Source organism: Pituophis catenifer, unplaced genomic scaffold (assembly GCF_029215685.1).
Source record: "Pituophis catenifer annectens isolate HBS135680 unplaced genomic scaffold, rPitCat1.0.hap2 SCAF_9, whole genome shotgun sequence".
Classification (NCBI taxonomy): domain Eukaryota; kingdom Metazoa; phylum Chordata; class Lepidosauria; order Squamata; family Colubridae; genus Pituophis; species Pituophis catenifer.
The window spans coordinates 2,041,582-2,063,992 of record NW_027256889.1 but is presented as its reverse complement, the minus strand read 5'-3'; the positions used below and the strand labels follow the sequence as shown (position 1 = coordinate 2,063,992).

General features: G+C 49.3%; 2 protein-coding genes across 2 annotated transcripts; one reads left to right on the top strand and one right to left on the bottom strand.

Annotated features, from left to right (window-relative positions):
• The first annotated feature begins 740 nt into the window (after positions 1–740).
• QPCTL (glutaminyl-peptide cyclotransferase like) lies at positions 741–7,700 on the top strand. The gene is made up of 6 exons (XM_070950122.1): positions 741–858; positions 1,749–2,036; positions 2,786–2,938; positions 3,924–4,023; positions 4,674–4,790; positions 6,292–7,700. The coding sequence occupies exons 1-6, from the start codon at positions 808–810 to the stop codon at positions 6,435–6,437; spliced, it is 855 nt and encodes a 284-aa protein (XP_070806223.1). The 5' UTR covers positions 741–807; the 3' UTR covers positions 6,438–7,700.
• A 743-nt stretch (positions 7,701–8,443) lies between these two features.
• Positions 8,444–20,462, bottom strand: CCDC61 (coiled-coil domain containing 61). Its single transcript, XM_070949462.1, has 14 exons — positions 20,430–20,462; positions 18,247–18,446; positions 17,549–17,631; positions 16,309–16,469; positions 15,075–15,227; positions 14,484–14,700; positions 13,115–13,200; positions 12,661–12,836; positions 12,137–12,215; positions 11,535–11,665; positions 11,273–11,351; positions 10,599–10,665; positions 10,364–10,478; positions 8,444–8,767 (listed from the first exon to the last, which is right to left on the bottom strand). The coding sequence occupies exons 2-14, from the start codon at positions 18,398–18,400 to the stop codon at positions 8,670–8,672; spliced, it is 1,599 nt and encodes a 532-aa protein (XP_070805563.1). The 5' UTR covers positions 18,401–18,446; positions 20,430–20,462; the 3' UTR covers positions 8,444–8,669.
• Between the last annotated feature and the right edge of the window lie 1,949 nt (positions 20,463–22,411).

Genomic DNA, 22,411 nt, shown 5'->3' with positions numbered 1-22,411 from the left:
TCACTAGCATTGCCGGCGAATTGGGGAATTCTGGGAGTTGAAATCTACCCGGCTGGGGAATTCTGGGAATTGAAGTCCACAAATTTTCCAGTACAATAACATGTTGGCAGGCGAATTCTGGGAGTTGGAGTCCACCCATCTTCCAGTTGCCAAGGTTGCCTTTGGAGGACTACAAAGCCCATACGGCTGCTCTGAAAGATTTATTTATTTATTGGTTCGATTTATATGCCGCCCTTCTCCGGAGACTTAGGGCGGCTTACAATGCATTAAGCAATAGCCTTTTGTATATACCTGCTTTTGCCCCCCCCCCAAGCGGTGTTCTTTTTTTTAATACAAAGTCATCTCATTGCCCCCACAATCCGGGTCCTCATTTTACCTACCTCGGAAGGATGGAAGGCTGAGTCAACCTTGAGCCTGGTGAGATTCGAACTCGCAGTAACTGCAGGCAGCTGGCAGCTAAGTGCTACTTAACAGAACTTTAGTCCGCTGCTCCACCAAGGCTCCTTTATGCATCACATATTCCCATAAGCCAGTGCTTCTCAACCTTGGAAGCTTGAAGATGGGTGGACTTCAACTCCCAGAATCCCCCAGCCAGCAGCGCTGGCTGGGGGATTCTGGGAGTTGAAGTCCACCCATCTTCAAGCTTCCAAGGTTGAGAAACACTGCCATAAGCAATGCATAAATAAATAAACGGTGGCCTCTTTCCAACAGCTGATCCATAAACCCCGAAGTTTCTCCAGCAGCCAGTTAAAGCAACTGACTTCCCAGCTGGATTTGCAACGCCTTTGGAAGACTTACCTGCAGCCCATGCTGGTGGAGAGGTATTCAGGCAGCCCTGGCAACGTCAGGATCCGGCAGGTGAGTTTGTACCCACGGTGACATTTTGCAGCTGGATTCGGTCCTTGAAATTTTGTTGCGTGTATGAATATCCGCCACTTTGGCCACATCCTGAGACAGACACGGATGAGCGTCCTGCTCAGTAATTTATTTATTCAGGATTTAAACATACCACATTTCATCTGTCCAGAGGCCTCAGGTAGTCCTCGACATACAATAGTTCATTTAGTGACCGTTCGAAGTTACAACAGCAATGAAAAAAAGACAACTTATGACCATTTTTCACACTTACGACCATCGTAGCTCAACTCACTGAATAACTCTCTGGCTTACCTGCATAAATTTTGGGTTCAGTTGTGGTCGTAAATCACTCAGAAAGGGCTAGAAACTTGCCCAAACAACTTACCATATTTTTCGGAGTATAAGAAGGACTTTTTTTCCCCCCAAAGGGGGTTGAAAATTTAGGTGCATCTTATACACTGAATGTAGCCCCGCCCACCCACTGGCCTCCACCCTTTGGCCTGTGCCTCGCAGCAGTTACCTCCTTGCAAGCAAACAGAAAGAAAAAATAGCTCCTTTCAGCTTCAGCACAGTCTAATTAGCACAAGTTGATTGGATCAGCGTCCCAACTCTCAGTTGATTTGCTCTCAGCTGTTTTGTGCAGGGCTCTGCTGCAGGCAAGAAAATTGCTGGAGCAGATTTTTTTTTCCCCTTGTGCTAATCAAGCTATGCTGAAAACGAAACTGAAAGTAAAGCAGGCTGTTTGCTGCAAGGAGGCAAAATTGCTCAGAGACACAGGCAGAGGGAGATTTCTTTTTCTTTGTTTCCTCACCAAAAAAGGTAGGTGCGTCTTATACTCCGAAAAATACGGTAGCTGCTCCTCACGCTTTGTTTTTCTGATTTCTCTTCAGTTCATCATGGAACAGCTAAAAGCACTGAAGGCTTCTTGGCAGGTGGAATTAGATGCTTTTGAGGACCAGACGCCACATGGTGTGGTTGGCTTTGCCAACGTGGTGGCCACGCTTGACCCCGCGGCCACTTGGCGGCTGGTCTTCGCCTGTCACTACGACTCCAAATACTTCCCCCGAGACCGGCACGGACGGGTTTTCATGGGGGCCACCGATTCGGCCGTGCCCTGCTCCATCCTGCTGGAGCTGGTAACGGCGCTGGACAACCGGCTCCTGAAGGCCAAAGAGCAGGTGAGACAGTCAAGGTGGGAAGCTGGGAAGCTTAAAGTGTCGGGAGGAGAGAGTAGAGACTAACAGAGCTGGCAAAAACGCCACCGTCATCCTTCCCACCTGTTTGGGCGGGACGCTATTAAATGCAGAAATAAATGCATTTATTTTTTCCAACGTATCGGAAAGGTGGTTCCCACCACCCGCAAATACGAAAGGCTTCCGTAACCCGCCAATGTATATTTTGAATTTGCACGTAAAAAAAAAAAAAAAAGGAATTTTGGAATTGGGCCAGAGAAATTTGGCAAAAGAATAAATTGCAGTTCCTGAGAAAACTACCTGCAAAATATTTTCCACGGATATTAGGAATATAAGAGATGGATTTAAGATGAATACATTCCCAACCGGGGGACACTTTAAGACCTGCGGACTTCAACTCCCAGAATTCCCTAGCCAGCTGTGACCTGGGTGGGATGATGTCATCAAGCAGGTGACATCATTGCGGCTTGGACCAGTTCCTGGCTGGGGAATTCTGGGAGTTGAAGTCCACCCATCTTCAAGCTTCCAAGGTTGAGAAACACCATTCTAGTACAATCTGGTTGACATGCTGGCTGGGGAATTCTGGGAGTTGAAGTCCTCAGGTCTTAAAAGTTGCCAAGGTTGAGAGAAACACTGACTTAAATGGCTGTGATCCTCCCTCCCCGGTATCCCTTTTGTGACTTTGTGGCCACAACACACAACCTAACCCCCTCCCTTCTTCTTTGTGGTTTCAGGCTTCGAAAATAACCCTGCAGCTGCTCTTCTTCGATGGGGAGGAAGCTTTCCGCGAGTGGAGTGAGACAGATTCCCTCTATGGAGCCCGTCACTTAGCTGAGCACATGGGCAGGACCCCCCATCTCCAGGGCATCACTCACCTCCAGGCGATAGTGAGTCTCTTTCCAGGAGTGGCTAATTCGGACATAAGTCAGAAGCGGAAGCCGTGATGATGTCATCAGGCAGGGGAACTCTTGGTCATCTGGGCAGGATGACATCATCACGCAGGGGACATGACTGGAGCTTCAGCCAGTTCCCTCTAGTCCAGTGTTTCTCAACCTTGGAAGCTTGAAGATGGGTGGACTTCAACTCCCAGAATCCCCCAGCCAGCAGCGCTGGCTGGGGGATTCTGGGAGTTGAAGTCCACCCATCTTCAAGCTTCCAAGGTTGAGAAACACTGCTCTAGTGCAATCTGGTTGGCATGCAGACGGGGGAATTCTGGGAGTTGAAGTTCACCCATCTTAAAGCAAGCTTTCTGGAGAATTCTGGGAATTGAAATCCAGCCATCTTAAAGCGTGATACTGGGGAATTCTGGGAGTTGAAGTCTACTCACTTTAAAGCATGCTGGTTGGGTATTCTGGGAACTGAAGCCCACCCACCTTAAAGCATGCTGACTGGGGAATTCTGGGAGTTGAAGTCCACCCACCTTAAAGCATGCTGACTGGGGAATTCTGGGAGTTGAAGTCCACCCAACTTAAAGCATGCTGGCTGGGGAATTCTGGGAGTTGAAGCCCACCCACCTTAAAGCATACTGACTGGGGAATTCTGGGAGTTGAAGTCCACCCACCTTAAAGCATGCTGACTGGGGAATTCTGGGAATTGATGTCTGCCCATCATAAATTATGCTAGCTGGGGAATTCTGGGAGTTGAAGTCCACCCACCCTAAAGCACACTGATTGGGGAATTCTGGGAACTGGAGTCTACCCACCTTAAAGCATGCTGGCTGAGGAAATCCAAGGCTTGAAATCCATCCATCATAAACTATGCTGGCTGGGGAATTCTGGGAATTGAAGTCCACCCATCTTAACATTGCTGAGGTTGAGAAACACAGTGCTAAAAGAAGAAAATCAACTACTTCTGTTTGTTCTTTCCTTACAGTCTCTTTTCGTTTTGCTGGATCTGCTGGGCGCCCCTCAGCCATCTTTTCAGAACCACTTCCTTGCAACATCCGGTTGGTTCGAGAGGCTTATCAGCATCGGTAAGATCCAGAAACCGAGTTAGCAGAAGTTTACAGGAATTCTGAACATCAGGAATATGCAGGAGTTTCGTTACCAGGCTAGGAAGCACCATCGGAGCGGTGGGAGAATGCAATTTGCAAGCGAGAGAACAGCAGGGACTCCTCATGCATCTACCTCTCAGTGACAGGCAGTTCTCGATTTACGATCCTTTGCTTAGCGACATGTTTGAAATTAAAACAACCCGGAAAAAAAGTGACTGACAATCAGTCCGCGCACTTATAACCGTCGCAGCATCTGCATGGCCATGGGGTCAGAATTTGGGTTGCTTGGCATTTTACCATAGCGGCAGGGATCCCGGAGGTCATGTGATCGCCATTTGCAACCAGCAGTCAGTGGGGGTGGGAGTCAGATTTGCTTAACGACCGCACGATTCAGTTAACGGTTGCAGTAATTCGTTTAACAACGTGGCCAAAACAGGCCTAAAAAATCCGCACGATTCCCTTAACAACCCCTTCGCTTTGCAACCCAGGTCCCAATTGTGATTGTAAGTAGTTTGTGCTGAAATTTGCAGGCATGCAGTCCTAGCTCTATGGCCAGAATACCCCCTATAGGCAAGCAGACACGGGTGCAAGGATGCCCCCCTGGCTAATCCCTGCTTTGCATTCTGTAGAAAAACGGCTGCACCGCCTTGGACTGCTCCAATCCCATTCCCAGGAACAGCTGTATTTCCACAGAGAGTCCATCTACGGCTCTGTCGAAGATGACCATGCACCCTTCCTCAGGAAAGGTATGTTCCCCCCTCCCTCTTTGACTTCCCCCCCCTCTGGTTCTCCCACCCCGGCCCCTTTCTCTCGTCTCCTTCTTCTTTGGTAATAATTTTATTTTATTTTATTCAAAAAGTTAAAACACAAAATCTGAAGGCAAAACAAAACTAGACAAAAATATTGCTAGTAGCTCTCGGCTTGCAACAGTTCACTTAGTGATGTTCAAAGTCACAACTGGAATGCACTGAAAAAATGGACTTATTGCCGTTTTTCAGAGTTACCACTTTGGCAGCATTCCCAGTGTCCCGTGATCCAAATTCAGACACTTGGCAACTGGTTCCTGTTTATGACGGTTGCAGCGTCCTGGGGTCCCCTTTTGCGACGTCAATGGGGAAGCCAGATTCACTTAACAACTGGGTGACTTAACTTATCAGCTGCAGTCATTCCCTTCACTCCTGTGGCGAGAAAAGTTGCAAAAAGGGGGAAAGCTCACTGAACAACTGTCACACTTAACAACAGAACTTTTGGGCTCAATTGTGGTCCTAAGTCAAAGACTACCTGTATACAGGGGGAAAAAAGGTATGGATTAAAAGGACAAAAACCCAAAAAACACACAGTTTTTTCCCACCCTGAGTTCAACACTGACAAATAGATTGCAACGATAATAGAAGTCTTTCAAACCTTCTTAAAATCAAGCCTTGGCGTGAAATTGAAGGTAGCTGTGGATAGTTAAGTTAGTTTACTTCATTGTCATTACGCCTCGTACAATGAAATTAAATGCCATCTTCAATGTACATTATACATAAAAAAATTACATAAACGCACATCCTTCGAATTCTATACAATTGAATTGAAAATCCCTGATATTGCATTAATATTGCACTGTTCAGTAGAATTCAAGATAGTTACTGCCCTGGGATAGAAGCTGTTTTTCAGCCTATTTGTCCTTGTTTTTATTATCCTGTACCGTCTGCCAGATGGTAATAGTTCAAAAGAAAAAAAAAAGGGTGCCCAGGATGAGATGGATTTTTAAGGTTTTGAACTTTCTTAAGGCAGCGGGAGCTATAAAGCTCTTCCAAGGAGGGGAAAGGGCAGCCCATGATCCTCCGGGCAATGTCGTTGACCCTCTGGAGCACTGTCCTATCTGCCACTGTGCAATTGGCAAACCATACACAGGTGCAGTAAGTTAAAATACTCCCTATGGTGCAGCGGTAGAAGATCACCAGCAGTTTTTCCTTCATTTGTTGTTTCCTGAGAAGTCTCGAGTTGTATAATCTCTGCTGGGCCCTTTTGACCAGTGCTGCAATGTGAGCGCCCCCAGGTCAGGTCCTCTTTTTATAACACCCAGAAACTGTCCACTTGCTCCACTCAGTCTCCATTGATAATCAAGGGCTGGATGTCTGATCTGTTCCTTCTATAGTCCACCCTAAGCTCCTTGGTCTTATTGGTGTTAAGGACCAAGTTATTGTCTCCGCAGCACGAAAGCAACCGTGTGCTTGTGTGTGTTTTGTGTATTTATGACAGGCGTTCCAGTCCTCCACCTCATCGCCACCCCGTTCCCCAGGGTCTGGCACACTCCGGAGGACACCGAAGCCAACCTGGACCCCCCTACCGTTGAGAACTTGAGTAAGATCCTGGCTGCGTTCTTGGCGGAATACTTGAGGCTTTAAGGCGGATGGAGGTTCACCCAACCTTCGAAGGTCTCCTTGGTTCTACCAGACGTGGACGTGGCTAGGATGAAAACGATGGAACTGGTTTTTCGGGAGGGGATGGCCGTGGTCCAAGATCCAGAGAGGATTGCCAGGCTGAGGAAGATGGGCCAGGAGATGGGTGGGTTCGCCTTGGAGCTCTGGAAGTGGATCTACCACGAAGGCTGCGTGGCGCGTGGCTGTCTCCCGCTGGTGGGAACCGTCCAGGCCAACATGGTTGAGCGAGAAGATCCAGGATTGGCTTTCCTGCCACTGGGATGGGATGGGGTGTCTTAAAAGAGCAAATAAAGATTTGGGGAAGGGTGGGTTTCTTTCACTCTTCGGAAGAGTGGTTGGGCACAGCCAAAAGTTGGCTGCCTGCTTGGTCCAGATTGTCTTTTGAAACCAAACATGGCTTGAAGTCGTCGGTGGAAAGGCCTAATGCTTGATCTCCTGGAGTGGGCAAAGGGGTCCTAGATCTCCCACCACCCACCCCTTTGTCTTTCTTGTTCTGAGAAAAGCGGGGCTTTTTTAAAAAAATCAGGATTAAAAAAAAAAATCTCACAGGAAATCACTGTGTGGTGCACGCTCCTTTCTTTCAAAATTGAAAGAACCCTTGAATTTGGCTATTTAAACACAGAGGAGCCTGTGGTAATAGAACAGGATGCCGTTTCTGAGCATTTCCTGTTGGAAACACCTCGCAAATAAAGCTAGCACATCAGGAACTTTTTGATCTTAGCCGAGGTGTGTCCAACCTTGGCAACTTTTAAGACATGCGGACTTTAACTCCCAGGACTCAGCACAGCTGGCTGAGGATTTCTGGGAATTGAAGTCCACGACATCTTAAAAGTTTCTGGCTGCAGAATTCCGGAAGTAGAAGTCCTTTTAAAAGTTGCCAAGAGTTTCACACCCCTTGCCTTAGTCCTTTTCTTGCCGTGCAAGCTTTTCTGTTGTACTTACACAAAGCATTTGTGTTTTTCAAACCAACATCCCTCTTTTCCTGTGATCTCGTGTGGTATAACTTGTTTTTCCACTGCGGGACCTTAACAACGCATTCCTGTCTGCCTTCCTGTTATTTTGTGGGTTGATTTAAGTCCCTCGGGTTTCATTTTGGTGGGAGGGAAAAAACCCCAATAAAAGTTGTCTCTTTTTTTTGTGGGTTGTCCAAATTTCCTAAACCCCCAGGGATGATTTGGTGAGGAAAATGGAACTATGTCACCACTCTGCGATCTGCTGGAATTCCGATGTTTGGGAAAATTAAGACTAATAAATTATTTATTTATTAGTTCTGATTTAGATATGCCGCCCTTCTCCGGAGACTCAGGGCAGCTTACAATGCGCTAAGCAATAGTCTTCATACTTTTGTATATACCTGCTTAGTAGGACTTTCGGGGGCCCCCCTAAGCGATGTTCTATTTTATACAAAGTCAGCTTATTGCTCCCACAATCCGGGTCCTCATTTTACCTACCTCGGAAGGATGGAAGGCTGAGTCAACCTGGAGCCTGGTGAGATTCGAACTTGCAGTAATTGCAGGCAGCTGGTGCTACTTAACAGCGCTTTAGTCTGCTGCGCCACCAAGGCTCCTTACATGGCTTGGATTTGAGGAAAGATTTTTTTAAAAATAAATCTGTAAAGCAGAATTTCACAGGCGAAACAAATGGCAAGTGGACTCTTAAAAAGACGGAGACAACCGGATGCGAACTTTGCAAAGAAGAATAGCAAAATGTAGCAGGGGCCAATCTGGCCGCATGGCTGGCTGGGGGATTCTGGGAGTTGAAGTCCACCCATCTTCAAGCTTCCAAGGTTGAGAAACACTGGTGTAGTGTCTCCTGCTTGGGCCGTGGGGGGTTGGACTAGATGACCTCCAAGGTCCCTTCCAACTCTTGTTAATCTATGTTAATGTTTAAAGCTGCTGAGCTGAAGAATCACTGCTGTAAAAAAAAAAAAAGGATTTTTGCAAGAAGGAAAACTTCTCGGGAAGGTCGTTCTTAGAAACCTTTAATGAAATCGTTCTTCGGAAGGCTTTCAAACCGGACATTTTGCAAGGCAGCCGTCCACCTCCCCACCCACCTGCCCTCCCCATTGAGGACGTAGCCGTAGAAGGAAGACGGGCAACCAAAGGTAGCGAGAGTGGAGAGAAAGGACAATCTTCTACGTTTGGACCGGATCTAGCTAGGCGAAGGAATCGCGGAGGCTGGGATCCATCACTCGGGCTACGTCTGAGTCTCCAGCTTATTCATGTACTCCTGCAGCGCCTGCAGACGGGCGTCGATCTCCGAGAGGTCCGCCGAGGGCTCGTCGTAGAGGTTTTCTGTCAGGTAAGACAGACGACATGGTCAGGTGGGGCGGCCGAAGGGATCATCCCAAACTGCCCACAACGCCCACTAAGAATAAAAAATGGATTTTTCCTCAAATGCATCAGGCTTCGAAAAATCTAAGAAAAAGCATGCGGTTTCCTTAATCGTTCCTCACCCCGAGACATCGATCTTGCCAAACTGAAGCAAACTACAAGTAGCCCTCAACTTAAGACCGGAATTGAGCCCCAAAGTTCTGTTGTTGAGTTGAGTTTTGGCCCATTTTACGACCTTTCTTGCCTCAGTCGTTAAGTGAATCCCCATGGTTGTTTAGTAACCCGGTTGTTAATTGAATTGGTCTTCCCCCTCTTGAGAGTCCCTTGGGAGTTGGGCGGCATAGAAATTTGATAAATTAAATTAAATTAAATTGACTTGGCTTGTCAGAAGGCTGCAAAAGGGCAATCACATGATTTTGGGACACAGCAAATGGTCGTAAGTATGAATTTACCAAGTTGCCAAGCAGCTGAATTTTGAACGCCTGCTCATAGGGATGGTGTGAAAAGTGGTCATCGGTCACTTTTTTCAGTGCCGTCGTAACTTGGAACGGTCGCTGAATGAACTGTTGTAAGTTGAGGACTACCTGTACTTGCACCATTAAACGTCTAGGGGGAGGCATCTTAACTCTCTTCCTCCCAAACCAACCATCTAAGCTTTGCTGTCTCTTGGTCCTCTGGAATGCAGCCCCTCCCTCCTGGGAATCCAGACCTCACTCCACTACAGTATCCAGCCAGAGAAGTCTTTTATTTTTCATACTTTTATATTCCAAGAATACACATGTAAACTTAACTAAAAAAAGTCCACCTTTATCAGCCTTTCCTGTCAATACCGCATCTTCTAGCTGCATTGTGTCCCATCATTCCCAGCCAGCAAGACATACACACACACACACACACACCTCAAAATCACAACACAAAATCTGTGTGGTCTTTTATTTTTTTTGGAGCCTGGCATCAATCTTGCCAAAGTAAAGCCCCTACACAGCGGGACCTCAGTACTTGTCGTTAATCGGTCCCGGGAGTAGTGACGAGTAGTAAAAGCGACGAGCACCAAACCATGTGACTTATCGTGTCACCCTTGGATTTGGGCTGGAAAGAGTAGGGAGGCAGGAGGCAGCCACCAAGTGACAAGTTCTAGCTTGTGCGTTGAGGCTGAAATTGTAGCTACCCAACAGTGTGTGTGTGTGTTAGGGCAGCAGTGGGGAGGTGGGACTGGTCCAAAGGAACCCCACCTTCCTCAAAGCAGTTATTTCAAGATCAGCAAATTGGCGATACATCAGAGAAAACCAGTTTGGTCCAGTAGTTAAGGCATCAGGCTAGAACCTGGGAGACGGTGAGTTCGAGTCCTGCCTTAAGATGTGAAAGCCGGCTGGCTGACTTTGGTCCGACCTCCTAGCCCCAAGCGACCTCACAAGGTGGTGGTTGTGAGGATGAGAGGAGGAGGAGGAGGAAGGTGTGTTAAATATGTTTGCCACCTTGAGTTATTTGTAAAAATAAAGGGGAGATATAAATAAATGAAAATAAAATAGTAGCTTGAACCCAGAGATGCCTACCCACCTGAGTTTTCCAAGATCTCCTCCGAGACGCCAGCTGCTTTCCCTTTCCCCCTGTCTTTGCCTGTATTTGGGGTGCTTGAGAAACGTTTCTTGTGAGCGTTGTCCGCACGGGGACCCTGAACGGAGAACAAGAATGAGGGGGGGGGTGTCACATGGTTCTGTCCCAGACCCTCTTGGAGGGCTCTCCTTGAACCCAAGGCCAACTTTGGAAAGAGGAACCTCTGTTGACCACTCACCGCCGTGGGGCCGTTCCAAGACGAAGAGCTGAAAGGTTTCCTGTTCCTGGGTAATCGTTTCCTGCCTCTAAACGAACAAGGACACAAATCCGTTAGATGGGGTAACACCAACGGTGAAATTGTAGACGTCTCGTATCTTAATTACGGGAAACGTTTTGTGTTACGTGGCTTAAGAGCCACGTTCAGTGGGCAGCCTAGAGTCGTGTTTCTGAAACTTGGCTAGTTTGGGTGGACTTCAGCTCCCAGAATTCCCCCAGCCAGCCTGCTGATGAATTTTAAGATATTTGGACTTCAGCTCCCAGAATTCCCCCAGCCAGCCTGCTGATGAATTTTAAGATATTTGGACTTCAGCTCCCAGAATTCCCCCAGCCAGCCAGCTGATGAATTTTAAGATATTTGGACTTCAGCTCCCAGAATTCCCCCAGCCAGCCTGCTGATGAATTTTAAGATATTTGGACTTCAACTCCCAGAGGACCTTTCTCCTTGGCTGGCTAGGGAATTCTGGGAGTTGGTCCAGGAAACTTAAATTCACCAAAGTTGAGGGACGCTGCTATTATATACACAAGAATCGGGGAGCGAAAAGTTACAGTTGGAAATTTAGCAGATGGATTGCCAGAATCATCTTAGCTGACCCCCCACATTAAAAGGAACCCCATCTCCCCCCTGTCCTTTACCTTGGTGCAACGGGTTCTGAATAATCCTCCATCTCACTTCCAGAGCTGGCCGAGGTGCGTTTGCTGCGGAAGCTTTCCACTGGGGGGGAAAAAAAGGACAGTGGTGTTTGGGGCAGGGTCCCACCAACTCCCCCCCCTCGAGGGATGATTCTGCACTCACGAATCAACAAGGTTCGATTGTGGTCGTACGTCGAGGAATTATAACCCCCCCCTTTTTTTTTGCAGGGGCCAAGGTTGGAGACCCCTGCCTTGAAGCACCTACCTGAAGAGCTGCGGCCGCGCGGCTTCCCAAGGCTGCTTCCGCCGGGGAGGGCCGAGGAGCCCCTGAGCTGGGTGTGGTGGTACCAGCCGCTGGGCGGGGTGTCTCCCATGGCCCGATGGAGACTCCGTTTGCTGGAAAGGAATGATCACCTTTTCGGTTCCGATATCAAGACAAGGCAGAGAGCAGATCGGCACGATATCTTAAAACTTTTTTTCACTTTTCGAAAAGGTCAATTTTAACCTTGTTTTTAACCGATATGTTTCCGTATGATCGTGCTGTCTCTAAACCTCCCAGAATCACTTGGGTGAGATGGGAGGTTTAGAAATTTGATAAATAAAGCAACAGTAAATTAAATATTAAACTTATTAAAAAAAAAACCCCATGGCCAAATGTCGTCACTGCCCCAAATTATGCTATGCATCATCCAGCCACCTAACAGCTGATTCGTGCGCCAGCCATTCATTTGAGCCTTGCCGTTATTTTTAATTTGCCAACGTGGCCCTTTGCCCAGCGGTTTAGTGGTCATTCAGGCCAGGTGTGGACCAGTAATCTGCTTACTGGTTTGGAGAAAGAAAGCCATATCTGCAGGAACCTCCACTCACTTTTTCTGATCGATCTCTTTTTGTTTCCGTTCCTTGGCCTTCACGAAAGCTGTGGGATCAAAGCGAGGAGCCCGGATAGCTGCGGTCGGAAAAGAGGGAGAGTAATGGACTTGTAAGGAATCTGTTTTGGCTACAGGACGGAATTTCTATTTTTTTTTTTAATAGTTTGAGCTAAAAAAAGAAAAAATAAGCTGGCCTTTTCCCACAAGACTTAAGCGCTTATTGGAAAACAGGTTGTCACAAATTGGCTACTTCCTAGCAGAGAGGTGGTCAAAAAATGGATTAAAACCGAGAGCAAACCCCTCTCCCTTCCAGCACTGATGCTGTTACCTAGTTGGGTCATGAAACGTCTGCAAGGAAGCCACCAAACTCAAGAGAGCACCAAGGTCCCCAGAGTCCTCCTCCTCCTCCTCCCCCCATTCTTCTTGTCCTCTCAGAGTCTACCAAGAACCATACAGACCTCCTCCTCTTCTTCACAACCCCCCTCCCTTCTAGCACTGATGATGTAACCTTCCGCCCCCCACCTGTTGGAGAAGGAGACTGGCGGGAGCCGCGGCCCTGGCTCCCGCTGCGCCCGTCCCTGGAGGTGGATCGCGGCCGGCTGGTTCCCCAGGCCACGCCGTTGCGCTCCTGGGAATTAGACCGTTCGCCCGAGGCAGAGCGATGGCCGTCTCGTTTTGTGACGCCACCTCGGTTCAGGCTGGGAGGAGAGAAATGGCGAGAAGGGTTTGAGACAGAATGCAGGTAGTCCTCGACTTACGGCGGTTCATTTAGTGACCGTTCAACGTTACAACAGCACTGGAAGAAAGGGACTTAGGAAGTTAGGATCCTTTTTCGCACTTAACAACCTTTATATCCCCAGGATCATGGGATCCAAAGTCAGATGCTTGGCCACTGGAGGGAGCTTTGAGGAAGAGTCGTAAGTGGCTTTCGGAGTCTGTTGTAACTTCAAACCGTCGTTAAGTGAGGACTACTTGCCTTCCCTTTTTGTATAAAGCCAGCTCGTTGGTTAGGTTCTTCACACGGATCCGGAGGCTTCGCTCGGCAGCTTTCACTTCTGCAAGCTGTCGGGATCGGAAAGGGAGTTCAAAGGGGGTGTTGTGTGGAAGACAACAAAGGAAAGTATCTGTAAGCTCAGGGTTGAAAATGAGGGGGGGGGGGGTCCTTGGTGCTTTTGGAGCTTGAGGGTTACATTCTTGCAGATGTTTAGTGACCCAAACTAGATAACGCTAGTTCTGATCCTACAGTCATTGTTAGAACTGATGATGTTACGTAGGTGGGTCGTGAAACGTCTGCAAGAAAACCACCAAGCTCAGAGAGGACCAAGGGGGGGGGGGAGAGAGGGAGAGAGGAAAGGAACTGAAAGGGAAGGAGAAGGGAGGGGAGAAGAGAGGAAGGAAAAGAGGAAAGGAAGGGAAAGAGGAAAGGAAGGGGAGGGAGGAGAGGGGGAGAAAAAAGAAAGAGGGAAGGAAGGAAGGAAAGAAGAAAGGAAGAAAGGCAGGAAGGAAGGAAAGAAGGAAGGAAGGAAAGGAAGGAAGGAAGGAAGGAAGGAAGGAAGGAAGGAAGATCACTGAAGAAGTTACTTAGTTGGGTCATAAAACGTCTGCAGAAAAGCCACCAAGCTCAGAGAGGACCAAGGGCCTCTCACAAACAATAACCAATTCCACAGTTTAATAAAAGCCAGGAGCTGCTAACAATATACATTTTCTTCAAATATTTGCAGCCTCTCCTACGTTTGCTGCCCGCCTGGCATCAGGCGCTCTCTGCAAGCTCGCAGCCCTGCTTGTTGATGAGGCTAGAATAGAGTTTACTTAGTATTATAATCTTATTTTTTTTTAACAAATAATTCATGTCGGCCAATATAAATCTGACAGTCTTCCTCCTCCTCCTTTCCCCCTAACAACCCCGTGACGTAGGTTGGGCTGGGAGAGAGAGAGAGAGAGAGAGAGAGAGAGAAAGAGAGAGAGAGAAGGAGAGAGAGACTGGCACAAAGTCACCCAGTGGGCTTTCATGCCTTAAGGTGGGACTAGAACTCCCGGTCTCCTGGTGATTGGCCCAAAGTCACCCAGTGGGCTTTCATGAAGTGGGACTAGAACTCCCGGTCTCCTAATTTTCAGCCCGGTGCCTTAACCACTAGACCACACGTCCTTTCCGCAACCTGATGCAGTGGGCATGAAAATCCAAACTTCAGACCTTGTAAACCGGGTCATAAATAGCCTTTTTTCAAGGGGTCTCTCATAACTCCAAACAAGTGACTCCGGCCATAAGCTGAGGACTACCTGCCCTTCCAGCGGAAGGATGCTGGCCCTTGCGAGGGGGCTTCCAGACCGGGTGGGCTTCTGCCTACCTCATTGGCCAGCTGCCGGCTCTCCTGCAGGTGCCTGGCGGCCAGGCGCTGGTGCTTGGCCCGTTCCTTGGCCAGCTGCTCTTCCAGGGTCTGCACCACCTTCTTCAGGATCCTGACCTCTTTCACGCCGCTGCCCTTGGGGGCCACACGCAGCTCCTCCTGCGAGCTCAGCAGCACCGACTCCATCAGCTGCTTCTCCTCCAAGGCGCGCTGCAGCCTGCGGGGGGGGGGGGGGGGAGGCGAGAAATGGAGGGCTTGAAAGGGTCTAAGGCAGGAAGTCAAACTCAAGGCCCGGGGTTCCCTTAACGACTGATGTAACAACGGCAGTAATTCACTTAACAACGGTGGAAGCAAGGTCGTGCAATGGGGCAAAGCACACTGAATAGCTGTCTCGCTTAGCAACGGAAATATGGGGTCATAAACAGAGGACTACCTAAGATTTAATTGCATGGCTCTCCTGGCTCTTAGCCCCTCAGGCCTCCAATTCTAATCCTCCGCGTCTTCCGAGGACAGTTCGCAGGCCCCTGCCCCGTCTCCGGATCAACCTCCTGTTGCCCCCCTCCGCCTGCCCTCCTTTTCACTCTCACTCACTCCTCCCGAAGACGACGGATCTCGACGTCCCGGAAATCCTTGCCTGGCTTAGCCTTCAACACGGCTAATTCCTCCTTCAGCTCCCGGATCACTTTCTGCAGGACCACCGGATCCGGCTTTCCAACGTAGGGAAGGGGTAGCGGGTAATGGATCCTGCCGGGAATCGAGACCACCAGGCCGCAAGTCAGGAATTACGGAAGACTGGGACAAAAATGGAGTCCAAATGGCTCATGGGGTCAAGAGCCAAGGTCTCCTCAGCACCCACAGGGGGGGTCCCAAATCCAGCTGCCATCTTGAATTTCTGGCCACAAGGGTGGGATGGGCCACAATGGCACTTTTAAGACCTGTGGGCTTCAGCTCCCAGAATTCCTGAGTCAGCTGGCTCAGGAATTCTGGGACTTTACAGATAGCCCTCCACTTACAACAGTTCATTTAGTGACCGTCCAAAGTTACAACGGCACTGAAGAAAGTGACTTACGACCGTTTTTCACACTTACAACCTTTGCGGCATTCCCCCACGGGATTCAAGGGATCAAAATTCAGACGCTCGCCAACTGCTTCATACTTATGACTGTGGCTGTGTCCCAAGCTCTCATGATCCCCTTTTGAGAAGCAAAATCAGTGGGGAAGCCAGGCTCATTTAACAACCAGGCGATTTAATTTATCAACTGCAGTACTTCGCTTAACAACTGTGGCAGGAAAGGTCGTAAAATGGAGCAAAACTCACTTAAAGCTCTCACTTAACAACAAGAGCCTTGATAGTACAGTGGTTTAGTGCACCCTGTCATTAACACAGCTGCCTGCAATTTCTGCTGGTTCGAATCTCTCCAAGGCTCAAGGTCGACTCAGCCTTCCATCCTTTCTAAGGTAGGTGAAATGAGGACCCAGTTTGTGGGGGGCAATAAGCTGACTTTGTATAAATATACAAAAGTATGAAGGCTATTGCTTAATGCATTGTAAGCCGCCCTGAGTCTCCGGAGAAGGGCGGCATATAAATAAAAAAATAAAAAAATAATAAAAAAAAGAAAAAAACAGGTTTGGGGGGGGTGTCAATTGTGGTTGTAAGTCGAGGACTACCGTAGTTGCCCAAACCCTGGCCTCGTGGGGTGTGGTTTCACCTGTCCCCCAAATTTTCCATCCCTCCACCCTGAATATTTAAAACAGCAACAGAGCCTCGAAATATCGATTTCCCAAGATTTTGACCCCCATTCCAGGTCAGCCCCCCCAAACCTGCCTGTCAAATTCCACGGAGTAAATCAGGATGAGGTAACGCTTGGAGTTCAAGGGGGAGGTTTTGGAGGCCGAGGGATGTCGGGGTCCCACCCCGATCTTCCTGTTCCGCAGCGCCTCCAGGTCTGCGTAGGTGAGGAGGTCCAACGTCACAGACTCGCTGCTCTATTAAAGGGGGCAAGAAAAAAGACACACCACCAGATCGTTCCCAGGATCGTTCACACAAACAGGTTTTGGAGTCCAAAGACTCGCTACTAACCAATAAAGGAGAAGCTTTGTAGCTCAGGGTTGTATAAGAGCCTTGGTGGCGCAGCAGACTAAAGTGCTGTTAAGTAGCACCAGCTGCTTGCAATTACTGTGAGTTCAAATCTCACCAGGCTCAAGGTTGACTCAGCCTTCCATCCTTTCGAGGTAGGTAAAATGAGGACCCAGATTGTGATGGCAATAAGCTGACTTTGTATAAAACACCGCTTAGGGGGGGCCAAAAGCCGTACTAAAGCAGGTATATACAAAAGTATGAAGGCTATTGCTTAATGCATTGTAAGCCGCCCTGAGACTCCGGAGAAGGGCGGCATATAAATCGAACCAATAAACAATAAATAAATAAACTGTGGGGCCCTGGGTGTTCTCTGAGCTTGACTGCTTTCTTGCAGACGTCTCATGACCCAACTAGGGAACATCATCAGTACTAGCAGTAGCATGGATGATGTTACCTAATTTGGGTTATGGAACGCCTGCAAAGAAAAAACAAAACAAAAACAAGCTCAGAGAGTACCAAGGATCCTTCACGGGTTACTAAATCTGTACAGGTAATTCTCGACTTACAGCAGTTCATTTAGTGACATAAGTGACTTATGATTTTTCACACCTACAACCATTGCAAGCGTCCATGTGGTTATAGGATCAAAATTCAGACGCTTGGCAATTGATTCATATTTATGACAGTTGCAGGATCCCGGGGTCACGTGATCCCCTTTTGCGATCTTCTGGCCAGATTCACTGAACAGCTCTGGCCTGAAAATTCGTACAATGGACCAAAATTCACTTCACAAACGTCTCACTTAGCCACAGAAATGTTGTGGTCGTAAGTCGAGGACTACCGATGCATAAGAAACGGTGGGCAGGAGGACTGAGCCTTGATAAATCTTTGTGCCGAGGCAGAGTTTGAATTGAGGGCCAGAACGTGGAAGCGATGCGTTGGGGGGGGCCCCCCCACACATACCGGAAGCCGATTCTTGGCTCACCTGGGCCAGGGCGGATTCCAGCATGCTGCAGAAGATCCCAAATTGCTTGAAATTCCCCGTTTTGTGGGTGAGATCTTCGATAACTGCGGGAGAGGAGAAAACATGAGGGGAGAGAGAGATCTGAGTTTCTGCAGAGACGGATGCATTTCAAGAACGGGAGGTTAGCAGTCCTGACTGCTGTGCCGACTCCGGGGTCCTGGCAGGATGGGCCTGCTACCCCCCTGAGGACAGAAAGCCCCCAGAGGTACGGATTACAGGTGGACCTCGATTTTCAGCTCACTTAGTGACCGTTTAAAGCAGTGGTGGGTTTCAAATTTTTTTACTACCGGTTCTGTGGGTGTGGCTTGGTGGGCGTGGCAGGGGAAGGTTACTGCAAAATCCCCATTTCCTCCCGATCAGCTGGGACTTGGTAGGCAGAGAATAGATGGGGGCGGGGCCAGTCAGAATTTTTACTACCGGTTCTCTGAACTACTCAAAATTTCCGCTACCGGTTCGCCAGAACCTGCTGAAACCTACCTCTGGTTCAAAGCTACCACAGCCCTGAAAAAAAGGGAATTACAGCCCGATGACCAGGCAGACTCACCAGGTTTACCTCTGCAAAGCTTCCTCAAGACTTGGACCGGCCTTCCTCCCAGAGGCTCTTCCCCACCCTCCCCCCATTGTCCACCCAACCTTCTCGCCCGTCCTCCAAGACTCACAGGCCGCGTCGAATTCCCCCCGCCACTGGTCGGTGGTTAGCCGGTCTTCCACCTCCACTTCTAGCAGGTTCCCTTCCGTCGTCATCCGAACGACGTGCTCGGCTCCGCGGAAAACATAGTCAACTTGCAGGCCGTAGTCGGTTCGCTTGGCCATGGCGGGACCGAAGGCGCCCCGTCGCTTCGCAAAACAAGCTCGTCACCTAGTTTGGGACAGGAGAGAGGAGATGTTTCTGCTGACACGCAAATGGGGAGCTTCTGACCCACGTCGTGGGGTCTCCATCTTGCCTCCAGAAGTTGTGGGCGCTGCATCGCTGGAGGCTTTTAAGTAAGTTTTTAGGGTTTCGTGCTGGAGCAGGTGGTTGGACTAGAACAGGGGTCTCCAACCTTGGCCACTTGAAGACTTGTGGACTTCAACTCCCAGAGTTCCTCAGCCAGTCTTCAAGTGGCCAAGGTTGGAGACCCCTGGACCAGAAGACTCAGTGCCGAAAAGGTTCACCATCATTGGTATAGGGTCTCCTGCATAAGCAGGAGACCTCCAGGGACTAGAAGACCTCCAGGGTCCCTTCTGGCTCTATTCTGATTGATCTCAGGCCAGGCACAGGATTCCTGCACGAGGAGATCCGCTGAAACTTTCGGCCGGGGGTCAGGTGTGGGCAGCCACGGGGTTTCCCCCTCAAGGATGGCTTTGTGGTGGAGTCAGCCTGGACAAGAGCTTTTCTCCATTTGGAGAAAATGAAGGAGGGAGAAGCAGGGTCGGTCGGTCGAAGGGAGCACTGGAAGAGGTTCCCTCCGGCACAAAGGGAAGGGCCCGGTGGGATTCCAAAAGCGAAGCATTCCTGGGATCCACCTACAGGATCTAGAGAGCTGCTACTGGACCAAGTTGCTTAGGGTTGGCAGGGCAAACCGATCGGGCAAGACAATTCGCACAACCCGCGAAAAGTCGCGTCCATTTCAGCGGATCGGTCCAACGTTGGCTGTCCAAGAAGTCCTCACCCACCCAGCCGCCATCAATTTCCCACCGGCCAAACCTTCACCCGCTTATGTGGCTTCCAATATCCTGGGCCAGGGGTGGGCAATTGTGCCTCTTTTACAACCTCTTTTACAACTAGAGCCTTGGTGGCGCAGCAGACTAAAGTGCTGTTATCTGCCTGCAATTACTGCGAGTTCGAATCTCACCAGGCTCAAGGTTGACTCAGCCTTCCATCCTTTCGAGGTAGGTAAAATGAGGAACCAGATTGTGGGGGCAATAAACTGACTTTGTATAAAAAAGAACACCGCTTAGGGGGGCCCAAAAGCTCAACTAAGCAGGTATATACAAAAGTATGAAGACTATTGCTTAACGCATTGTAAGCCGCTCTGAGTCTCTGGAGAAGGGCGGCATATAAATCGAATCAATCAATCAATTAATAAACAAACCTGTGGACTTCAACTCCCAGAATTCCTCCAGCCAAGCTGAGTTCTCGGGAATTCTGGGAGTTGAAGTCCACAGGTGGTAAAAGAGCCACAATTGCCCAGCCCTGAGGTCCTGGACAGACCAAGAAAGGTGGTTAAGCTCTGTTGTGTGAACCCAAAGAACGTGGATGCATCCAAGCAGCTCTGCCTTTAACACGTGTGCATGTGTGTGTGTGTATGCACGTGTGAAAGGGGACTCATAAGGAGGGGGAGGCTAGTTTAGGGAGGGGGACAAATGCAGACTTGGCTGGCTGGGCAGTTGGGAGTACAACAAAGCCCATCATCCCACGCTGCCTTGAGTCCCCTGTGGGTCGGCCACCAGCTCCCATCAGCCACCCCCCCCACCCATCCCGCCTTCAGCAGGGTCCGCCTGATGACGTCCAGGGACCCCATGGGAGGCTGGGTGTGGGTCGGACTACACAACCCATCCTCCCCAGCCACAGGCGCTGGACGGGAAGGCGCCTCCCGGGACAGCCCGGCGCCTTCGGGGAGAGTCGGGGACCGCCGCTCCCGCCCCCCCCATCCCCCCCCCCGCCCAAGCACAGGAGGCTGGCTGGGGATGATGGGAGGTGTAGTCCGCAACGCCCCCCCCCCCCGCAAGCTTCCGGCCGGGCACGATTCGAAGGCAGCGGAGGGAGGAAAACGGGGGCAGCCCGAGGGAAGAGAGAGAGGGGGGTCTCAAGGGGGCGCAAGACGACGAGACCCCCCCCAAAAAAACAACAACAACTCACCTGCGCGCCTCCGAACCTCAACTGCCGCCTCTGGGGAGAGGCTCCGCCTTCTTCTCTCCATTGGTCTCTGGTGCAACCGTCCCCGCGCTGTCATTGGTTCCGAGCAGTGTCAAGCATCCTTTCGCGTACGTGGTATGCCTAGCCGCCCGTCATTCACTTCGCCCTCTTGCGAAGCCCCGCCCTCGGCTCTGTTGGTGTCTGCTTGAAGACCCGCCCTATCAACAACGCGGGGGGGGGGGCGGCAGCTCGTCCCTGATTCGTCCCCTTGAGAACGCATAAAACCCCGCCCAGATCCCGCCTTTTTGGCCCCGTCTATTGGAGACTCCGCTTGTCAATCCTTAGGGCCGGCACTCCTTGCAGAAGGGACGCAGAAAGGGTTGAAAAAGATGCTGCCTTTAGCGACACCTAGCGGCTGTTCGGGGCGAAGCGGAGCGACCAGCGCTTTTCAGACAGAGACTTCGCGGGTTCGAGACCCGCTTGCTCCAGGTGTAAAATGAACAAAGGGCGCGCGCTGCAGAAACCGAAAGTAAAATTGCTTTTTTAAACCTCCGTTAAGGCACGATTTTCGATTAGGAATGCGCTTACGCTGCAGTTTCCAAACAGGTATGGCATGTGGAGTTTTCCATGTATTGGTTGTTATTTCATTGGACTGGAAATGTTAAGAAATCTACATTGTAAAATGTGCGACTCTTTTGATTTAACCGGACAAGTTCCAACGTGGGAATTTTTCTGTGCATACAGTGAAATGTAGTGAATGGCAAATCAAGATATATATCATTGTTCTGTTACCATGTAAGTAATTCAGCATCCAAGAGAGATGGAGCCTTTAAGTGGCAGATAGGGACGTTTCTCCTCCTTAAGATTTAATTTAATTTTCTGTCTGGTTTTCCAGAAGGTGCTGGTCTTTATTCCAAACCTCTCCAGGCATCAACAGAAAATTGCTGAGGTGGGTTGGGAATGGCCCAAAGTCATCCAGCTAGCTTTCATGGTTTTTTCTTGCCTAGGTGTAAAAACCTCGCTTTTCTCCACATTAAATTTCATTTTGTTGGATAGGGCCCATGGTTTAAATCTGTCAAGATCTTTTTGGATGCTGAGCTTGTCTTCTGGGGTGTTGGCTATTCCTGCCAGCTGAGTAGCATCTGCAAATTTGATAAGTTCCCCTTCTAAGTCATTTATGAAGGTATTGAAGAGTATTGGACCTAAAATGGAACTTTGGGGTACCCCCTGCTTACTTCCCTCCATGTAGATCAGTGTTTCTCAACCTTGGTAGCTTGAAGATGGGTGGACTTCAACTCCCAGAATCCCCCAGCCAGCAGCGCTGGCTGGGGGATTCTGGGAGTTGAAGTCCACCCATCTTCAAGCTACCAAGGTTGAGAAACACTGATGTAGATGTAGTACCATTAAGGGTGACTCTTGAGTACGAGTTGTCAGCCAGTTACAAATCCATCTGGTGGTGACGCTGTCTATCCCATTTTTTTTCTAGCTTACCAAGAAGTAACTTGGTCTACTCTGTCAAATGCCTTTCTGAAATCCAAGTCTACTATGTCCACAGCATTTCGTTCATCCACTAATTTAGTCACTTTGTCGAAGAATGAAATAAGATTGGTTTGCGCTGAGCCGTGCAATCATCAGAGGCTTTTTTTAAAAAAGTTTCCTAGGTCTGTTTCTCCCCTTGCCTTTTTTTTTTTTTTTTTTAAAGATGGGGACCACATCAGCTCCCTTTCAGTCCTCAGGCAGTTCTCTGGTGCTCCAAGACCTTTGAAAAATATGGTTCAATGCAGTGGGGAAATGTAAAATTTGTTTTTCTACAACCTCTTCGACCGAAGAGGTTGTAGAAAAAATGCTTTAAAAAGTTTTTTGAAAAGCCTCTGATGATTGCGCGGCTCAGCTGGGCATGTGGGGGTGGGGGCAGGGATTTTTGCTACCGGTTCTCCGAACCACCTGCCGCCATCCAGGGTGGATAAAAATCAATGATTTTTTTT

Excerpts from the sequence above, each read along its gene's own strand:
- QPCTL (XM_070950122.1), top strand. The coding sequence starts at position 808 with ATGCTGGTGGAGAGGTATTCAGGCAGCCCTGGCAACGTCAGGATCCGG. Across the intron at positions 2,037-2,785 it reads TCCTGAAGGCCAAAGAGCAG|GCTTCGAAAATAACCCTGCA; the intron begins GTGAGACAGTCA and ends TTGTGGTTTCAG. Across the intron at positions 4,791-6,291 it reads TGCACCCTTCCTCAGGAAAG|GCGTTCCAGTCCTCCACCTC; the intron begins GTATGTTCCCCC and ends TATTTATGACAG.
- CCDC61 (XM_070949462.1), bottom strand. The coding sequence starts at position 18,400 with ATGGCCAAGCGAACCGACTACGGCCTGCAAGTTGACTATGTTTTCCGC. Across the intron at positions 15,228-16,308 it reads TACTCCGTGGAATTTGACAG|GATCCATTACCCGCTACCCC; the intron begins GCAGGTTTGGGG and ends GATTCCCGGCAG. Across the intron at positions 10,666-11,272 it reads TCAGAACCCGTTGCACCAAG|AGGCAGGAAACGATTACCCA; the intron begins GTAAAGGACAGG and ends TTGTTCGTTTAG.